An 18,779-nucleotide genomic window follows, 5' to 3' on the forward strand; every position below is an offset into this window, starting at 1 on the left:
GGAGGGAGGACGAGGAGGCTGATATTAATTAAATGATCTGCTCTGCCCAGACGGAGGGGCTCCCTTACACAGCCCAAGACCCTCCATTAGCTCAATAACACACACAAACACTTTCCAACCCCCCCTCCCCCCCCTCCCTCTCTCCCCCTCTCTCTCTCACACATGCACACTCACATTCTAATCCCAGAGGCCCTCTCTGTATAAAGAAATAATGGGAAGTATACAGATATGTCATCCAACTGTGTGACAGCTTGGCATCCATCCCACTGCTGCCATTATTGTAGGCCAAGGCTCTCAATCTCTTCTCTACAGCACATAGCATTTTATCCTTCTGGAGGTGGTAGAATATATATTTAACCTATGACACATACAATACATGTACAGTAGATATAGAAGGATTTTAAGTTGTTGGTCAATTACACATTGATATATGGTTGAGTGAGAGTACTCAGCAAAGCAAGGCAAAGCCCTGTATACAGTAGCTGAAACATAATGCATTTGTATAGTATTTTCCACGGGCAAGATAAGGTTGTACAACAATCTAGAAAGCTGAGTCACGATACTGCATTATTTTTATTGCATTACAACCTGTAATTTAAAAGGATTTTTATTTGGATGTCATGTAATGGACATACACAAAATAGTCCAAATTGGTTAAGTGAATTGAAAAAAATAACTTGTTTCAAAAAATTCTATAAAATAAAAATGGAAAAGTGGTGAGTATATATGTATTCACCCCCTTTTCTATGAAGCCCCTAAATAAGATCTGGTGCAACCAATTACCTTCAGAAGTCACATCATTAGTTAAATAAAGTCCCCCTGTGTGCAATGTAAGTGTCACATGATCTCAATATATATACACCTGTTCTGAAAGGCACCAGAGTCTGCAACACCACTAAGCAAGTGGCACCACCAAGCAATGAAGACCAAGGAGCTCTTCAAACAGGTGAGGGACAAAGTTGTGGAGAAGTACAGATCAGGGTTGGGTTATAAAAAAATATCTGAAACTTTGAACATCCCACGGAGCACCATTAAATCCGTTATAAAAAATGAAAAGAATATGGCACCACAACAAACCTGCCATGAGAGGACCGCCCACCAAAACTCACGGACCAGGCAAGGACCACTTAGGACCACTTTAAGCCGTACACTCCACAGAGCTGTGCTTTACGGAAGAGTGGCCAGAAAAGAGCCATTGCTTGAAGAAAAAAATAAGCAAACACGTTTGGTGTTCGCCGAAAGGCATGTGAGAGACTCCCCAAACATATGGAAGAAGGTACTCTGGTCAGATGAGACTAAAATTTAGCTTTTGGCCATCAAGGAAAACGTTATGTCTGGCACAAACCCAACACCTCTCATCACACCGAGAACACCATCCACACAGTGAAGCATGGTGGTGGCAGCATCATGCTGTGGGGATGTTTTTCATCGGCAGGGACTGGGAAACTGGTCAGAATTGAAGGAATGATGGATGGTTCTAAATACAGGGAAATTCTTGAGGGAAACCTGTTTCAGTCTTCCAGAGATTTGAGACTGGGATGGAGGTTCACCTTCCAGCAGGACAATGACCCTAAGCATACTGCTAAAGCAACAATCGAGTGGTTTAAGGGGAAACATTTAAATGTCTTGGAATGGCCTAGTCAAAGCCCAGACCTCAATCCAATTGAGAACACTGTGGTATGACTTAAAAATGGCTGTACACCAGCAGAACCCACCCAACTTGAAGGAGCTGGAGCAGTTTTGCCTTGAAGAATGGGAAAAAATCCCAGCGGCTAGATGTGCCAAGCTTATAGAGACATATCCCAAGAGACTCGCAGCTGTAATTGCTGCAAAAGGTGGCTCTACAAAGTATTGACTTTGGGGGGGTGTCACGTTCCTGACCTGTTTTCCATTGTTTTTGTATGTGTTTAGTTGATCAGGGTGTGAGTTGGGGTGGGCATTCTATGTTATGTGTTTCTATGTTTGGTTAAATGTGTTGCCTGATATGGTTCTCAATTAGAGGCAGGTGTTTGACGTTTCCTCTGATTGAGAACCATATTAAGGTAGGCTGTTCTCACTGTTTGTTGGTGGGTGATTGTCTTCCGTGTCTGTGTATGTCGCACCACACGGGACTGTTTCGTTGTCGTTCGTGTATGTAGTCTGTTCCTGTTCGTGCGTTCTTCATGTTATTGTGTAAGTTCCATGTTCAGGTCTGTCTAATTCGTTTTGTTGTTTTATAGTTTATTCAAGTGTTCATCGTGTTTCGTCTTGTTTAATAAATTCATTTATGTCTTCATACAACGCTGCGTTTTGGTCCGACCCTTACTCCTTCTCCTCATCCGAGGAGGAGGAAGTAGACAGCCGTTACAGGGGGTGAATAGTTAGGCACGCTCAAGTTTCCTGTTTTTTAAATCTTATTTCTTGTTTGTTTCACAAGAAAAAATATTTTGCATCTTCAAAGTTGTCACCGATGGGTGTAGCTGGTGCATGGAAGTCAGGCGCAGGAGAGCAGAGATGAATGGACAAAGCACTTTACTAGGCAATCATAATACAGAACGCAACCGCGTCACAAAACAAATGCCCACAGAACAAGTGAGGCAGCAAAAGTACAAAACCCAAGTACAAAGTACCGGCTGCCACAAAGCACGGGTAAAACAAAACCCGGCGCAAACCAGCCGGAAGCGTGCCAACCTTGACAATAAAAAATACCCCACACAGACATGGAGGAAACAGAGGGTTAAATACACATGTTAATTAGTAGGAGATGTAAACCAGGTGTGCAGGAAGACAAGACAAAACAAATGGAAAATGAAAGGTGGATCAGCGATGGCTAGAAGACCGGCGACGTCAACTGCCGAACGCCGCCCAAACAAGGAGAGGAACCGACTTCAGCGGAAGTCGTGACAGTACCCCCCCCTTGACGCGCGGCTCCAGCAGCACGCCGACACCGGCCTCGGGGACGACCCGGAGGGCGAGGTGCGGGGTGATCCGGACGAAGACGGTGGAACTTCCGCAGCATTGAAGGGTCCAACACGTCCTCCACCGGAACCCAGCATCTCTCCTCCGGACCGTACCCCTCCCAGTCCACGAGATACTGAAGGCCTCTCGCCCGCTGCCTCGAATCCAGTATGGAGCGAATGGAGTACGCTGGGGCCCCCTCGATGTCCAGAGGGGGCGGAGGAACCTCCCGCACCTCAGACTCCTGGAGCGGGCCAGCCACCACCGGCCTGAGGAGAGACACATGGAACGAGGGGTTAATACGGTAATCGGGGGGAAGCTGTAACCTGTAACTCACCTCGTTCAGTCTCCTCAGGACTTTAAATGGTCCCACAAACCGCGGACCCAGCTTCCGGCAGGGCAGGCGGGGGGGGGCAAGTTTCGAGTCGAAAGCCAGACCTGCGGTGACGGTCTACACAGCGCGCTGAAGGTGAACATGGGCGGCGTCCCATGACTCCTCCGCGCGCCGGAACCAGTCGTCCACTGCAGGAGCCTCGGTCTGACTCTGATGCCAAGGAGCCAGAACCGGCTGATTCCCCCTTCCAGTGCGTACTGGGGTGAGGTTAGTGGAGAAGTGGAGGAGCGAGTTCTGGGCCATCTCTGCCCAGGGCACAAACGCCGCCAACTCCCCCGGCCGGTCCTGGCAATAAGACCTCAGAAACCTACCCACGTCCTGGTTAACTCTCTCCACTTGCCCGTTACTCTTGGGGTGAAAACCCGAGGTAAGGCTGATCGAGACCCCCAGACGTTCCATGAACGCCCTCCAGACCCTCGAAGTGAACTGGGGACCCCGATCAGACACTATGTCCTCAGGCATCTCGTAGTGCTGGAAGACGTGTGTAAACATGGCCTCTGCAGTCTGTAGGGCCGTAGGGAGACCCGGCAGGATTTAGAAAAATGGTCCACAACAACCAGGATCGTGGTGTTACCCTGTGAGGGAGGAAGATCGGTTAGGAAATCCACCGACAGGTGCAACCAAGGCCGTTGTGGAACGGGTAAGGGATGTAGCTTACCTCTGGGCAGGTGCCTAGGAGCCTTACACTGGGCGCACACCGAGCAGGAGGAAACATAAACCCTCACGTCCTTAGCCAAAGTGGGCCACCAGTACTTCCCACTCAGACAGCACACTGTCCGACCGATGCCTGGATGACAAGAGGAGGATGACGTGTGGGCCCAATAGATCAGCCGGTCACGGACAACAGACGGAACGTACGGACGACCAGTGTGACACTGGAGGGGAGTGGGCTCTGCACGTAGCGCCTGCTCAATGTCCACGTCCATCTCCCACACTACCTGCGCCACCAGGCAGGAGGCCGGGAGTATGGGGGTGGGATCAATGGGCCGCTCCTCTGTGTCATACAGCCGGGACAGTGTGTCTGCCTTCACATTCTGGGAACCTGGTCTGTAAGAAAGGGTGAAAACAAAACAGGTAAAAAATATGGCCCACCTTGCCTGGCGAGGGTTCAGTCTCCTCGCCGCCCGGATGTACTCCAGATTGCGGTGGTCAGTCCAGATGAAAAAAGGGTGTTTAGCCTACTCAAGCCAGTGCATTCAAAGCCTTGACGACAGCCAACAGCTACCGGTCCCCCACGTCATAGTTTCGCTCCGCCGGGCTGAGATTCCTCGAGAAGAAAGCACAGGGGCGGAGCTTCGGTGGCGTACCCGAGCGCTGAGAGAGCATGGCTCCTATCCCAGCCTCGGACGCGTCCACCTCCACTATGAACGCAAAAGAGGGATCTGGATGGGCCGGCACGGGAGCCGAGGTAAACAGAGCTCTCAGATGACCAAAAGCCCTGTCCGCCTCAGCCGACCACTGCAAACGTACCGGTCCCCCCTTCAGCAGTGAGGTAATGGGAGCCGCTACCTGACCAAAACCCTGGATAAACTTCCGGTAGTAATTGGCAGACCCTAGAAACCGCTGCACCTCCTTTACCGTGGTGGGACTCGGCCAATTACGCACGGCTGAAATGCGGTCACTCTCCATCTCCACCCCTGAGGTGGAAATGCGGTACCCTAGGAAGGAGACAGACTGTTGGAAGAACAGGCATTTCTCAGCCTTGACGTACAGGTCATGCTCCAACAGACGACCAAGCACCCTGCGCACCAGGGACACATGCTCGGCGGGTGTAGCGGAGTATATCAGAATGTCATCCATATACACCACTACACCCTGCTCGTGCAGGTCCCTGAAAATCTCATCTACAAAGGATTGGAAGACTGATGGAGCATTCATCAACCTGTCACGAAACAAAATCTGGAAAAAGTCAGGGGTCTGATAACTTTCCGAATGCACTGTATGTCTACATTAGACTTCATTCATGCCAGACAGTACTACAACACTTTTACATGTGAAGGCTATTGGGGAAGCAGTGTCTCCATCACAAATACATATGCATGCACACTAACAAAACTCAGATGATTAATTCTCATCAGACATACAGGAATATGTTTGCCATCCAACCCATGTTTGCCATAACCATCCAACTCCAGCAGTACTATACCACAGCTGAATGAGCAGACCTTTCATCTTGATATATTCCTGAACCAGACACAGAAAACAGAACATTCTCCTCTCTCTCTGCCAGGTCCCCCCTCTCTCTCACCTTCCCTCTCTGCTTCTCTCTCTCTCTGCCAGGTCCCCCCTCTCTCTCACCTTCTCTCTCTGCTTCTCTCTCTCTCTGCCAGTTCCCCCCTCTCTCTCACTTTCCCTCTCTGCTTCTCTCTCTCTCTGCCAGTTCCCCCCTCTCTCTCTGCCAGTTCCCCCCTCTCTCTCACCTTCCCTCTCTCCCTGCCAGTTCCCCCCTCTCTCTCACCTTCCCTCTCTGCTTCTCTCTCTCTCTGCCAGGTCCCCCCTCTCTCTCACCTTCCCTCTCTGCTTCTCTCTCTCTCTGCCAGGTCCCCCCGCTCTCTCACCCTCCCTCTCTCCTTCTCTCTCTCTGCCAGTTCCCCCTCTCTCTCACCTTCCCTCTCTCCTTCTCTCTCTGCCAGTTCCCCCCTCTCTCTCACCTTCCCTCTCTGCTTCTCTCTCTCTCTGCCAGGTCCCCCCTCTCTCTCACCCTCCCTCTCTCCTTCTCCCTCCCTGCCAGTTCCCCCCTCTCTCTCACTTCCCTCTCGCTTTCTCTCTCTCTGCCAGTCCCCCCCCTCTCTCTATACCTCTTCTCTAGGTTGTGCTCTCTCTCACCCTCCCTCTCTCCTTGTCTCTCTCTGCCAGTTCCACCCTCTCTCTCACCCTCCCTAACTCCTCTCTCTCTGCCAGTCCCCCTCTCTCTCACCCTCTCTCTCTACCTCTTCCCTAGGCTGTGCTCTCTCTCTCACCCTCCCGCTCTCCTCCTCTCTCTCTGCCAGTTCCCCCTCTCACCCTCCCCCTCTCTCTCCACCAGTCCCCCCCCTCTCTCTCACCCTCTCTCTCTCTACCTCTTCCCTAGGCTGTGCTCTCTCTCTACCTTTCTGTGTCAGTTCACAAAATCAATGTGTTTTCATATGACACTGACACTTGTTATTAGTGGGAATTGATGTACCTAGAAACCAGTTTACCATTTCCTACCCAGCAGTCACTGGGAGAGAGGCTTTGCAGGGACAGAGAGAGGGGCTATCAAATACAGAGCATGCACAGCATGTAAACCAATCTGTCACGTTCATTGAAAGGATCGGATCAAGGCGCAGCGTGCGTAGAGTTCCACATTCTTTAATAGTGAAACTTACAACAAAGAATACAACAAACGTGCAGTATTGCAGTGCACAAGGCAACTATACAAAAACAAGATCCCACAATACAAATTAGGAAAATGGCTACCTAAATATGATCCCCAATCAGAGACAACGATAAACAGCTGTCTCTGATTGGGAACCATATCAGGCCAACATAGACATACAAAACCCCAAGACATACAAAAACCCTAGACATACAAAAACTAGCGTACCCACCCTAGTCACACCCTGACCTAACCAAAATACATAGAAAAACAGAGATATCTAAGGTCAGGGCGTGACACAATCAGACAACTAGGATATACAGTTGAAGTCGGAAGTGTACATACACTTAGGTTGGAGTCATTAAAACTCGTTTTTCAACCACTCCACAAATTTCTTGTTAACAAACTATAGTTTTGTCGGTTGGGACATATACTTTGTGCATGACACAAGTAATCTTTCCAACAATTGTTCACAGACAGATTATTTCACTTATAATTCACTGTATCACAATGGGTCAAAACTTTACATACACTACGTTTACAGTGCCTTTAAACAGCTTGAAAAATCCAGAAAATTATGTCATGGCTTAAGAAGCTTCTGAGTCGCTAATTGACAGAATTTGAGTCAATTGGAGGTGTATCTGTGAATGTATTTCAAGGCCTACCTTCAAACTCAGTGCCTCTGCTTGACATCATGGGCAAATCAAAAGAAATCAGCCAAATTGTAGACCACAAGTCTGGTTCATCATTTGGAGCAATTTCCAAAATGCCTGAAGGTACCGTGTTCATCTGTACAAACAATAGTATGCAAGTATAAACACCATGGGACCACGCAGCCATCATACCGCTCAGGAAGGAGACGCGTTCTGTCCCCTAGAGATAAACGTACTTTGGTGCGAAAAGTGCAAATCAATCCCAGAACAACAGCAAAGGACCTTGTGAACATGCTGGAGGAAACAGGTACAAAAGTATCTATATCCACAGTAAAACGAGTCCTATATCGACATAACCTGAAAGGCCGCTCAGCAAGGAAGAAGCCACTGCTCCAAAACCGCCATAAAAAAGCCAGACTACGGTTTGCAACTGCACATTGGAAGAAAGGTTGTACTTTTTGGAGAAATGTCCTCTGGTCTGATGAACCAAAAATAGAACTGTTTGGCCATAATGACCATCATTATGTCTGGAGGAAAAAGGGGGAGACTTGCAAGCCGAAGAACACCATCCCAACCGTGAAGCACGGGGGTGGCAGCATCATGTTGTGGGGGTGCTTTGCTGCAGGAGGGACTGCTGCACTTCACAAAATAGATGGCATCATGAGGCAGGGAAATTATGTGTATATATTGAAGAAAGACATCAGTCAGGAAGTTAAAGCTTGGTCGCAAATGGGTCTTCCAAATGGACAATGACCCCAAGCATACTTCCAAAGTTGTGGCAACATAGTTTAAAGACAACAAAGTCAAGGTATTGGAGTGGCCATCACAAAGCCCTGACCTCAATCATATAGAAAATCTGTGCGCATAACTGAAAAAGTGTGTGCGAGCAAGGAGGCCTACAAACCTGACTCAGTTACACCAGCACCAGCTATTTTCGTCAGTACATTTTGATAGAGGAACTAGTGAGTTTATTTGCAGGAGTGTATTAAACACAAGGTAACAGTGAAGGAGTGTATCACCTCATATAAATAACACCTAAATAGAGCCCTACCCAACCCTGTCCACCCTTACCCTTAATTTAACCCATCCACCATACAGGACACCAGAGTTACAGCAAACGTTCCTGTGTTTTAAAAGTCAACTCGGCGATCGCGTGATTGTTGACGACCGCAGGCTAGCACACTTGGCAAATGATGACACGGCCAAAATGAAAACAAAAAAAGCAAAAAAGGAGAAGAGAAAGGAAACAATGTGAACATTACCATCTCTCACACACACGCAAAGCAGATTTATAGTTTAAATCAACAACCTTCAGACTTCACAGCTGGTTTCGTGCTTGCATCACATCGACTCAGAGCACACACACACACACACACACACACACACACACACACACACACACACACACACACACACACACACACACACACACACACACACACACACACACACACACACCACTGAGGCTGATCGTCAGTCCAGAGCATGTACAGTGCCTTCAGAAAGTGTTCATACGCCTTGGTTTTTTCCACATTTTGTTGTGTTACAGCCTGAATTTAAAATGGATATATATATTTTTTTATATATTACCCCAAGTCAAGGGGTATGAATACTTTCTAAAGGCACTGTATAACTGTGGACCTGGTTGAGTGGATAGGCTGCAGCCCAGCAGTAGACACACATCCCAGCCAAGCCATCCATAGGCACTTTTCACACCATTACACACTATTAGATCAAACATGGAGGAGAGACAGAAAGAGAGAGAGAGATACAGAGAGAGAGATACAGAGAGAGAGAGAGAGAGGTAAGATACAGTGGGGAGAACAAGTATTTGATACACTACTCTCAACTGTGAGAGACGGAATCAAAAATCCAGAAAATCACATTGTATGATTTTTAAGTAATTAATTTGCATTTTATTGCATGACATAAGTATTTGATACATCAGAAAAGCAGAACTTAATATTTGGTACAGAAACTTTTGTTTGCAATTACAGAGATCATATGTTTCCTGTAGTTCTTGACCAGGTTTGCACACACTGCAGCAGGGATTTTGGCCCACTCCTCCATCCAGACCTTCTCCAGATCCTTCAGGTTTCGGGGCTGTCGCTGGGCAATACGAACTTTCAGCTCCCTCCAAAGATTATTTCTGTTGGGTTCAGGTCTGGAGACTGGCTAGGCCACTCCAGGACCTTGAGATGCTTCTTACGGAGCCACTCCTTAGTTGCCCTGGCTGTGTGTTTCGGGTCGTTGTCATGCTGGAAGACCCAGCCACGACCCATCTTCAATGCTCTTACTGAGGGAAGGAGGTTGTTGGCCAAGATCTCGCGATACATGGCCCCATCCATCCTCCCCTCAATACAGTGCAGTCGTCCTGTCCCCTTTGCAGAAAGCATCCCCAAAGAATGATGTTTCCACCTCCATGCTTCACGGTTGGGATGGTGTTCTTGGGGTTGTACTCATCCTTCTTCTTCCTCCAAACACGGCGAGTGGAGTTTAGACCAAAAAGCTCTATTTTTGTCTCATCAGACCACATGACCTTCTCCAATTCCTCTTCTGGATCATCCAGATGGTCATTGGAAAACTTCAGACGGGCCTGAACATGCGCTGGCTTGAGCAGGGGGACCTTGCGTGCGCTGCAGGATTTTAATCCATGACGGCGTAATGTATTACTAATGGTTTTCTTTGAGACTGCGGTCCCAGCTCTCTTCAGGTCATTGATCAGGTCCTGCCGTGTAGTTCTGGGCTGATCCCTCACCTTCCTCATGATCATTGATGCCCCACGAGGTGAGATCTTGCATGGAGCCCCAGACCGAGGTTGATTTACCGTCATCTTGAACTTCTTCCATTTTCTAATAATTGCGCCAACAGTTGTTGCCTTCTCACCAAGCTGCTTGCCTATTGTCCTGTAGCCCATCCCAGCCTTGTGCAGGTCTACAATTTTATCCCTGATGTCCTTACACAGCTCTCTGGTCTTGGCCATTGTGGAGAGGTTGGAGTCTGTTTGATTGAGTGTGTGGACAGGTGTCTTTTATACAGGTAACGAGTTCAAACAGGTGCAGTTAATACAGGTAATGAGTGGAGAAGAGGAGGGCTTCTTAAAGATATATATATAAGAGGGAGAGGGAGTAAATAAGTGCATTTATTTATTTATTATTTATTTATCCAGACATGTCAATTAAGAACAAATTCTTATTTACAATGATGGCAAAGAGAGAGGGAGATAGCACTTCAGAGGTCTTCTCTATCTATCTGCCTGCTGTTGAGGTAACTCTAATGAGTGTTGGCCACATCTGCTCCTGTTCACTGAGAAAAACAAACTTTCAAATCACCCAACCTGGCAACCAATAAACATAAACAAATGTGGCAACCCCACAGTTTATGGACCAGAACACAGTTTATGGAAATGTTATGGACCATAACATGCAAGAACCAAAACACAAATAATACTAAACAGGGGGGGAAATCATTTGTACTTTAAATGTATTCTTATTTATCCAGACTAGTCACATTAAAATGACATATGTTCTTCAACAACAGAGAGAGCGAGTGAGAGATCAAACTACAAGTTTTTTTCAGGCCAACTCATACATTTAATCATATACATATATGGACCAGAACACTATAATGTGCAAAAGCCAGGACACCAAATTACCCGAAAACCCTCTCTATACCTTTAGTTATCCAGGCTCATCTCATTTATGTAAAATAGGTTTATCAGGGACCTGGTGTGAAGAGAGATGAGAATACAGGAGAGAGTGTAGAAAGATGGTGCCACATGTCTTATTCCTCAACCCCAATGTAGACCATAGCCAGAGGTCTTAACATCAAACATGATGTATTAATACAGTCTTAATATTTCTGTTTGCCTCTTCTGAAAGATGAAAGGAATTATTCATCTATCGTCTTCCTTTTTAGGCTTCGCCTGTTCAAAACATCACTCCCAAACCCTACACTAATGTTTAATTACACATGTCTATTAATTTTACATGGAAAATCTTTTGAACTGCTTCTAACCCTCCAGTAGGCCATTCCCTGCAGACTGGATGGACGGAGTCTGACGTTGTTCTGGCAATGTTGTTGTGTTTTCCTAAAACAGTAAGTGAGAGAGAGAGAGAGATGAGAGAGAGAGGTGAGAGAGAGAGAGAGAGAGAGAGAGAGGTGAGAGAGAGAGAGAGAGAGAGAGAGAGAGAGAGAGAGAGAGAGATGAGAGAGCGAGAGAGGTGAGAGAGAGAGAGAGAGGTGAGAGAGAGAGAGAGAGAGAGAGAGAGAGAGGTGTGAGAGAGAGAGAGGTGAGAGAGAGAGAGAGAGAGAGAGAGAGAGAGAGGTGTGTGTGTGTGAGAGAGAGAGAGAGAGAGAGAGAGAGAGAGAGAGAGAGAGAGAGAGAGAGAGAGAGAGAGAGAGAGAGAGAGAGAGAGAGAGTGTGTGTGTATGTGTCTGACAGAAAGGACAACAGGTGTATCATGATTTGACGTCTTGCCCCCAAAGGCGCTGGTGGGTCATGAGTCGTAGATTCAGAGTGTATTGCCTAGTGCATAGTGTGCAGAGTTCAGTGGGGTATGAATGAGCAGGGAGTGAGTGCACACTTTGACAAGCCCTCTGAGTCTAAGAGGAGACAGCCACTCAAAGAACTTAACTGGCTGCCCTGCGGCAAGAGTAATGTGGGGTTTTTATAAGGTTTTTTGACACGCTTAACTAACTATAAGCTAGTAGGGCTTCTTATGCATTAAAGTTTGAATTGCTGACTCTTGTGAACCTGCATTTTCCATTGTTCTCACTTTTACCAGTGCTCTGTCTAACCATGAGGCCACAGCCTGAAATGTGTGTGTGTATGAAATATGTGTGTGTATGCAACAAAGTATCAGTAGTGTGGGCGCTGTACTGTGTGACCGAGACTGTGCTAATCTTAGAGAGACACAGGAGGGGGTGAATCATGAGATCGCTGACTGTGGTGTACAATGGACAATAACAGATAAGCTATACACACGAAGAACATATGTGAGGTTCTGAGTCATGCACTATAACCCAATACTATAACAAACGTGATTAGCAACTATATCATATGTGATTGAATACTATAACAAACGTGATTAGCAACTATATCATATGTGATTGGATATTGACAAACTGTTGGTCTGGGCGCCTGGATGTCTGTGTGTGTGTGCTGGAAGTAACAGTTAGCTCAGATAAGAGTGCTGAGAAGCTGTAGTTAGCCTTGAGCGAGAACAGTGGACAATGTATACAGGTGCAGATATCTCAGACAATGTTATAAAACTGTCTGACCCCAGTCTCTGGGGTGAAGGAGCGTAATCTACACAGCAACAGCGAAAGGACACCAGAAAGCGCAAAAAAGCTGGGACCAGCTTATGTGCCAACATCAACGATAGGCTGGGTGAGTCTAAACCACGCCCAGTCTCTACTCTGACAGGCCGGCTCGGAAGCGGGAACTATCTCTGTCACGAGTATAATATACTATCTTTGTCAGAAACAAATCAGTTCCTTGTTCCACCCTGCGGGGTGGTGCAGTGAACCCGTATATACGAAAGATGTATTTGCCATTTATTAACTTTTGAATTAAACAATTATTTTAACCAAGTTCAGGTGTGGTATTGTTCCTATCTCAGTTGAACTTTCGCAACCCTAACAGTAAGAGTGAGAGAGCGAGAGCGAGAGCGAGTGAGAGAGCGAGAGCGAGAGAAAGTTACAAACACAGAGCAATACAGTACTCTCTCAGACCTCACACACACGCACATATGCACACGCACACAAACACACACATACATACACACATTGTTTGACAATAAAAACCTCTACTACAAAGGAACACACAAATGCAAAGAAAATCAGGACCAGAAACCCATTTAAAGTTCTCAGCTCCAGGCCAATCCTGTCTCATATCATAGCCTCCACCTCTCAACATCGGCCATCACCATTGGCTGCTGAGCCCAGGAGAGGGAGTTAAAAGAGCTCATACACCCTTCATGTAGAAATGTGCCTCATTGCCATTGTCTGGGTTTGTAAGAGATGTACGACTTTTCTTCCATTAAGCTACGACTCTCAATGTTCTGTCCATATAACTTCCCCCCAGTGCCTCCAGGCCTATACAAGAGACCAACGCACGCACGCGCAGTGGGTTACTGTAAGGGTGAGACAGCACCATTAGCTAAGACTAAACAATGTTTATTTTACAATGCCAGATGTCATCTAAGAAGACATGCTCTCTCTCCTCTCGCTCTCCCCCTCTCTCTCACTAACTCACTCCATCCGGTAGGCCATCATTGTAAATAAGAATTTGTTATTTACTGACTTGCCTAGTTAAATTAAGGTTAAATAACTTTTTTTTTTTTAAATCCTCTCATCCCATCTTGCATTACATCAGTCCCAAAAGTGGAATATTTCTCACAAGCTAAGCTAGGTCTGTTATGGCACCAGACACATGGAGTCATACTAGAGGCATCCAGGCTATGGTCTTTATCTACGGCCCTGAGTTCAAACAACCAAGTTTATGTAATTGGCACAGAAAGATAATGTCTTGCTGTGGTCCTAGGGCCAACAAGGATACTCTCAAGGATATGTACTTTGGGCCTCAGCCAGTTACTGAGAAAAGACTGCAGGCAAAGGAGAGAGGGTTCTAACAAGCAGCACACACTCACAATCTCTTGCATACACACACACACACACACACACTCATTACCACTCTGAGTGCAGGGTTAAATAACCAGATATAGCTGTGGTTCCATGTCTAGGCACTGAGAGAAGTGCTTGTCAGATTTATTAACTGTCAAACCGGGTGTCAGGGGGATTCTGTATCTTGGCGTAGTAAATCATTGGCTTGGCTGTTGATTGAGTAATATCTCAGGTCAGAGTTGTAAACACAAGTGCATTTTACCTGATTGCTTTTATCTCACTGAGTCATAGCGACTCCTTCTCTGAGTAGATCAGTTCCTAGGGTACCACAGTGTGATTTCAACACACACTCATATACTAAACATACATACACAAGCCATTAAACAAAATAACAAAATATTCTTGGTCTTCCCCTAAATTTGCACCCATAGATTCAGACAGTAAGAAAAACAGAGAAAGAGAGAGAAATATATTCTATAGATAAGGAGTAATCAACTGACTTTAAAGAGTGGAGTGTACAACTACACAAACAGGTTAAATAAGAGTTGGGCTGACAGAGAGAGTGAAGAAAGATGGAGCCTGTTTCGGCTGTTAGCGTTCCCAGCCAGCTTGTCTGGTTAGTCTGGTTGAAAGGATAGGAAGGGAGGGAGGAGGCCAGGCGGGTTTCTCCAATCTATCATCTAGATGGATGGCCTCATTTAAATGTACCAATAGCTGAGAGGAGGAGAGTCCGGAGAGACTGTGTGTGAAATGGCACCATAGGCTGTTAGGATTGTGAAAGGATATCTACAGAGAAAAAAAGGTTGCACAAACCTGCAGTACCAAAGAGTACTGTATGAAACTGTGCATGCTGGCCGGTTTTATTGTTGCTCCACAGTTGGAACAACATTACTACAGTACAAGGTTTGTCAGGGTCACTGTGGTCTCTTGTCAAGGCTGTAATCAATAGAGTGGTGCTAAATGCCTCTCCATGAGGGTGCCTCTCCATGAGGGTGCCTCTCCATGAGGGTGCCTCTCCATGAGGGTGCCTCTCCATGAGGGTGCCTCACCATGAGGGTGCCTCTCAAGGCCTCGAAATGCACCAGCCTGCCCTGCCTCACTCTAATCACACACAATGTGTGTGTGTGTGTGGGGGGGGGGGGGGGGTCATGAGTTTCAAATGCAACCAGGTTCAGTCTGAGGTTACTTTGACAAACCAATATGCGTAATATCCTATGGAAGAGTATGTATGGGATAGGAGCCTATGTTATAACTGCATACTGCAGCATTACTAAGAGTCTGTAATAGTTTGTATATTACTACTGCATTATTCAACCTAGTCCTCCACTATAACAGACCTGATTCTGCCTTTTTATACATGCACTCACGCCACTGAGGAATATGTTTATTGTGAATCTCATGCTTTCTACATGTAGGCCTAGTGTATGGCAACTCTGTAATCAAACTACTGAAACCAAATGGCATATCAATGGTTTATGTATAGTACAAGCACAACCCCAGATTCCTGAAGCCTTAATTTAACTTAATAGCATCATCGAAGGACAGCATCTCTCTCCTTCAGCATGGTCTACATTTAAATATATCCAGTGTGATGTGGTTGAAGGTAACTAGCAGTGATCACTGGACTAGATCAGAGTAACAGAATAATGTCAGTGCACTGATCCATCCGTAGCAGTTTGGGGATACGGAGAGGGACCCTGCCAGCCAGGCAGGATAAGGACACAAGTAGAAAACAGATTATTTAATTCAGTGCTTGAGAATGTCTTAAGACCTCGCTCTACCAGTATCCCTCACAGCAATGGAGGTTTCAGAGATGAAGGCTACTAGCCTACTACTACTAATAGGTAGATGTCTGATGTCAATACTCATTTTAGAGACATTCTCCTGCTCAGTCCACAGTGCTTGGGTTTCTATATTTGATCCTCATCCAATGCTTGTTATGGTCTTTCTTCAGGGACAGAGGTGGTGGTTTTGGGTGGTTTTACTTCAAAGACATTCCAGTCCAATTTCAGGGTTATTCGTTTTAATTTCACTGTGTGGAGGGGGCAGTCCAGAGGAGAAACATGTAATTTCAGAGAAGGATACACCCGAGAAAGATGACTGTGTCTGCTGCCTAAAAGAACAGGGCTGCAGAGTGGGGAATACATGCCTTGGCCTGCTAAAAGTCTACCTGTTAATTCCTCTGAACCAGATGGAGATGCAACAGATGCTCTTTGTCATCTCAGGTAAATTGCACAGTAACATGAATGAAGGATCTGTATATCCTAACATATGCAGGAGGTAAACATTTCAGCATTCCCCAGTCCTTCTACCTGAGTAACTACTGTCTGCCGCTAGGGGGGGGGGGGGGGGGGGGGGGGAATGAGGGGTGTTGGCTTTGTGGTGTCCTTTCATAACCAGGCAGTTGTTTTGCAATACAGTATTAGAAGGCTAGTGTTACGACAGTCAGTTACAGAAAAGATCATAAGATAATTTCATAATCATCAATGTTAAAGTATATTCGAAATCGTATTCATTAGAATCTAAATAATATTAAGTGAATAATAATAAAGCCTACAATTCAACAGTTCCATGTAGCCTACTAGTCTAAAAAGAGTTCCACTATTTTGTCACGCGCTCTACAGGCAGCTAAGCTAATCGCCTCTTTATTGAAATGCAAACATACAGTGCATGTTAAACTGACAATAATAACACCGAAGACTAGCATATTCCAGTTTTTGTTGTGAATTAACTGTTGAACACAATACAACACATGACAGTTGACAGTTCTAACTTATTCAAATGGACGCTCTCGCTTCGTGCACGGCTTCCAATGAAACATCGTCAGTACATCATTTACAACAACCCCTGGCTGTCAAGTGAAAGTGACATGATCAGAAACAATGTTACTTTATTCAGAAACAATGTTACTTTATTATACAGGCTAATGCTTTCTCTCCACGACGATGCGCTATACAGTAAAGTCACTTTAGTGTGTATCTGAAAAATGTTAAGTCATCTCTATTGGCAATAGGTGATGTCTGAACAAAGGATGACAAAACTTACCTGCTAGAATTGCCTTCCCTGGGTGAGTTAATTTCGCTTTTCCTCCAGGTGCCGCCGCCGCCAGACACCTGGGTCTGTGAAAGAGGCTGGTGAATTTACTGTTTCCTTCCATTGTCAATAAATAATTAAACCAATATCTATCTAGATATAAACTAAGTCTACGAAAGTCCTTAAACTAGTTTCTAGTTGATATAACGTTCAGTGCATACCATGGATATCATGTCAGACATCCGCTGTATGTGGACAGTAAGCTACTACACAGCTCGCAGTTGCGGGGAGAAAGCCTATCTATCCCTGGAGCCGAGGGAGGAGAGACGGGGCATTTTCGTTCCACACCAGGAGAAGGGCGGGGCTGTGTCTCTCTCTCTCTCTCTAGTCTAGGCGCGTCACATCCTTGTACGCGTCAACTCGCAAAAAGGAATACATTAGCAAAGCAATACATTTCTCAGTTCAGCAAACAAACACACAGCGATGTCAATTAAAGTATCAGCCCCAGTAGAGAGCGTCATGTTGAAATAGCACCTTCCTCCACCCTGCTCCCACCAGAGCAAGAGCGAGCCGTGGTACAAAGGCGCCTCAGACCCAAAACACCATCAATCAAGTGGTGTGCCTCAGTGACATCCATCCTCCTTATAGGCTACATCCATGAGAAGACTGCATCCACAACAATATTCATACAGATTGCTGTCTTGCTATGAATAGAAAAATCATATAAAAATAAAGTTTAAACCATCAACCATTTTCTTTTGTTCCAAACCTCCTTTACAAATAAGACCTATGCTTACATAATTTTTTATTTTGTTACCATAACCAATTTTTCACTTATCTATTCTGATTATCAAGTTGAATAGATGCTGCTTTGCATTGATGTAGCCTGTACAGAAGGCCTAGTACAACAAGTGTACAAAAAGGCAGTTTCTCCATCAGTAGTAGTTCCCAGAATGAGGACAAAGTGCAGCACTACATTTCACCTCCACTGATCCAGGGCCAGTTTCTCCATCTGTAGTTGTTCCCAGGATGTGGACAAAGTGCAGCAGTACATTTCAACTCCACTGATCCAGGGCCAGTTTTGCTCCTCAGCTTCAGCTGGTGATCCTCAGGACTGTGGCATCAGAAGTTGAGGGCACAAGTCACAACACTCTCTCCACTATTTATTGTAAATCCAAAGTTAAAAACATAGCCTGACGTATCGGTCAGAGACCTTCATCAGACAGACCCTCAGGACTGGTCCTGGAACAGTTCTAGTAGAGTGAAGTCTTGCCATGGAGTAGTCTGGCCTGGTTACAGACCTATATGTGCTTTTACAAACTCCCCTGACTTGTCATTTCATAGGAGTAGCTAGGCTGCTAGAGGATTTCTGCAGTGCAAGACAACAACCAGTTGGATAGAATAGAAACAGATATACAGTCCATTGTATAGTATTGATTGCATTGTCAGAACTAAAAGAAGCAAGAACATCCTTGAAGTGGAGAAAACCGCTCAACACCAAACCTGATCTCAGACGTTTGCTGATGACCAATGCCCCCCAAGGCAGTAAGTCAGATTGCATTGTCAACTTACTCCATACACTTTGCTTGCACTATTCATCATAAGCGCCACACAACATATCAATGACATAACACTTCATGAACAGCCAGGAGGGAGTGTTATAAGCTGAGATGAACTATTGTGACAGTCTGTGCCAGTGTTATGTAGGCCTTATGACCAAAGGTTCTTAGGAAAACCCGGAGTTAATAGTATGACAATGCAAACACATGGTATTACCAGACATCCAAGTTCCCTCTGG

General features: G+C 45.8%; 1 protein-coding gene across 2 annotated transcripts in view; it reads right to left on the reverse strand.

The window, feature by feature from the left end:
- Nucleotides 1–18,736, reverse strand: part of LOC129826479 (tricarboxylate transport protein B, mitochondrial-like) — a 37,893-nt gene extending 19,157 nt beyond the window's left edge. For both annotated transcript variants that reach the window (XR_008755040.1, XM_055887252.1), the window contains exon 1: nt 16,994–18,736. Coding sequence is in view for 1 of the 2 variants with exons in the window: in XM_055887252.1 (XP_055743227.1) it covers nt 16,994–17,105 (112 nt within the window). In the remaining variant the exon portion in view is untranslated. The remainder of the gene's footprint in view (nt 1–16,993) is intronic.
- Nucleotides 18,737–18,779: the final 43 nt, after the last annotated feature.

Source organism: Salvelinus fontinalis, chromosome 28 (genome assembly GCF_029448725.1).
Source record: "Salvelinus fontinalis isolate EN_2023a chromosome 28, ASM2944872v1, whole genome shotgun sequence".
Lineage (NCBI taxonomy): Eukaryota > Metazoa > Chordata > Actinopteri > Salmoniformes > Salmonidae > Salvelinus > Salvelinus fontinalis.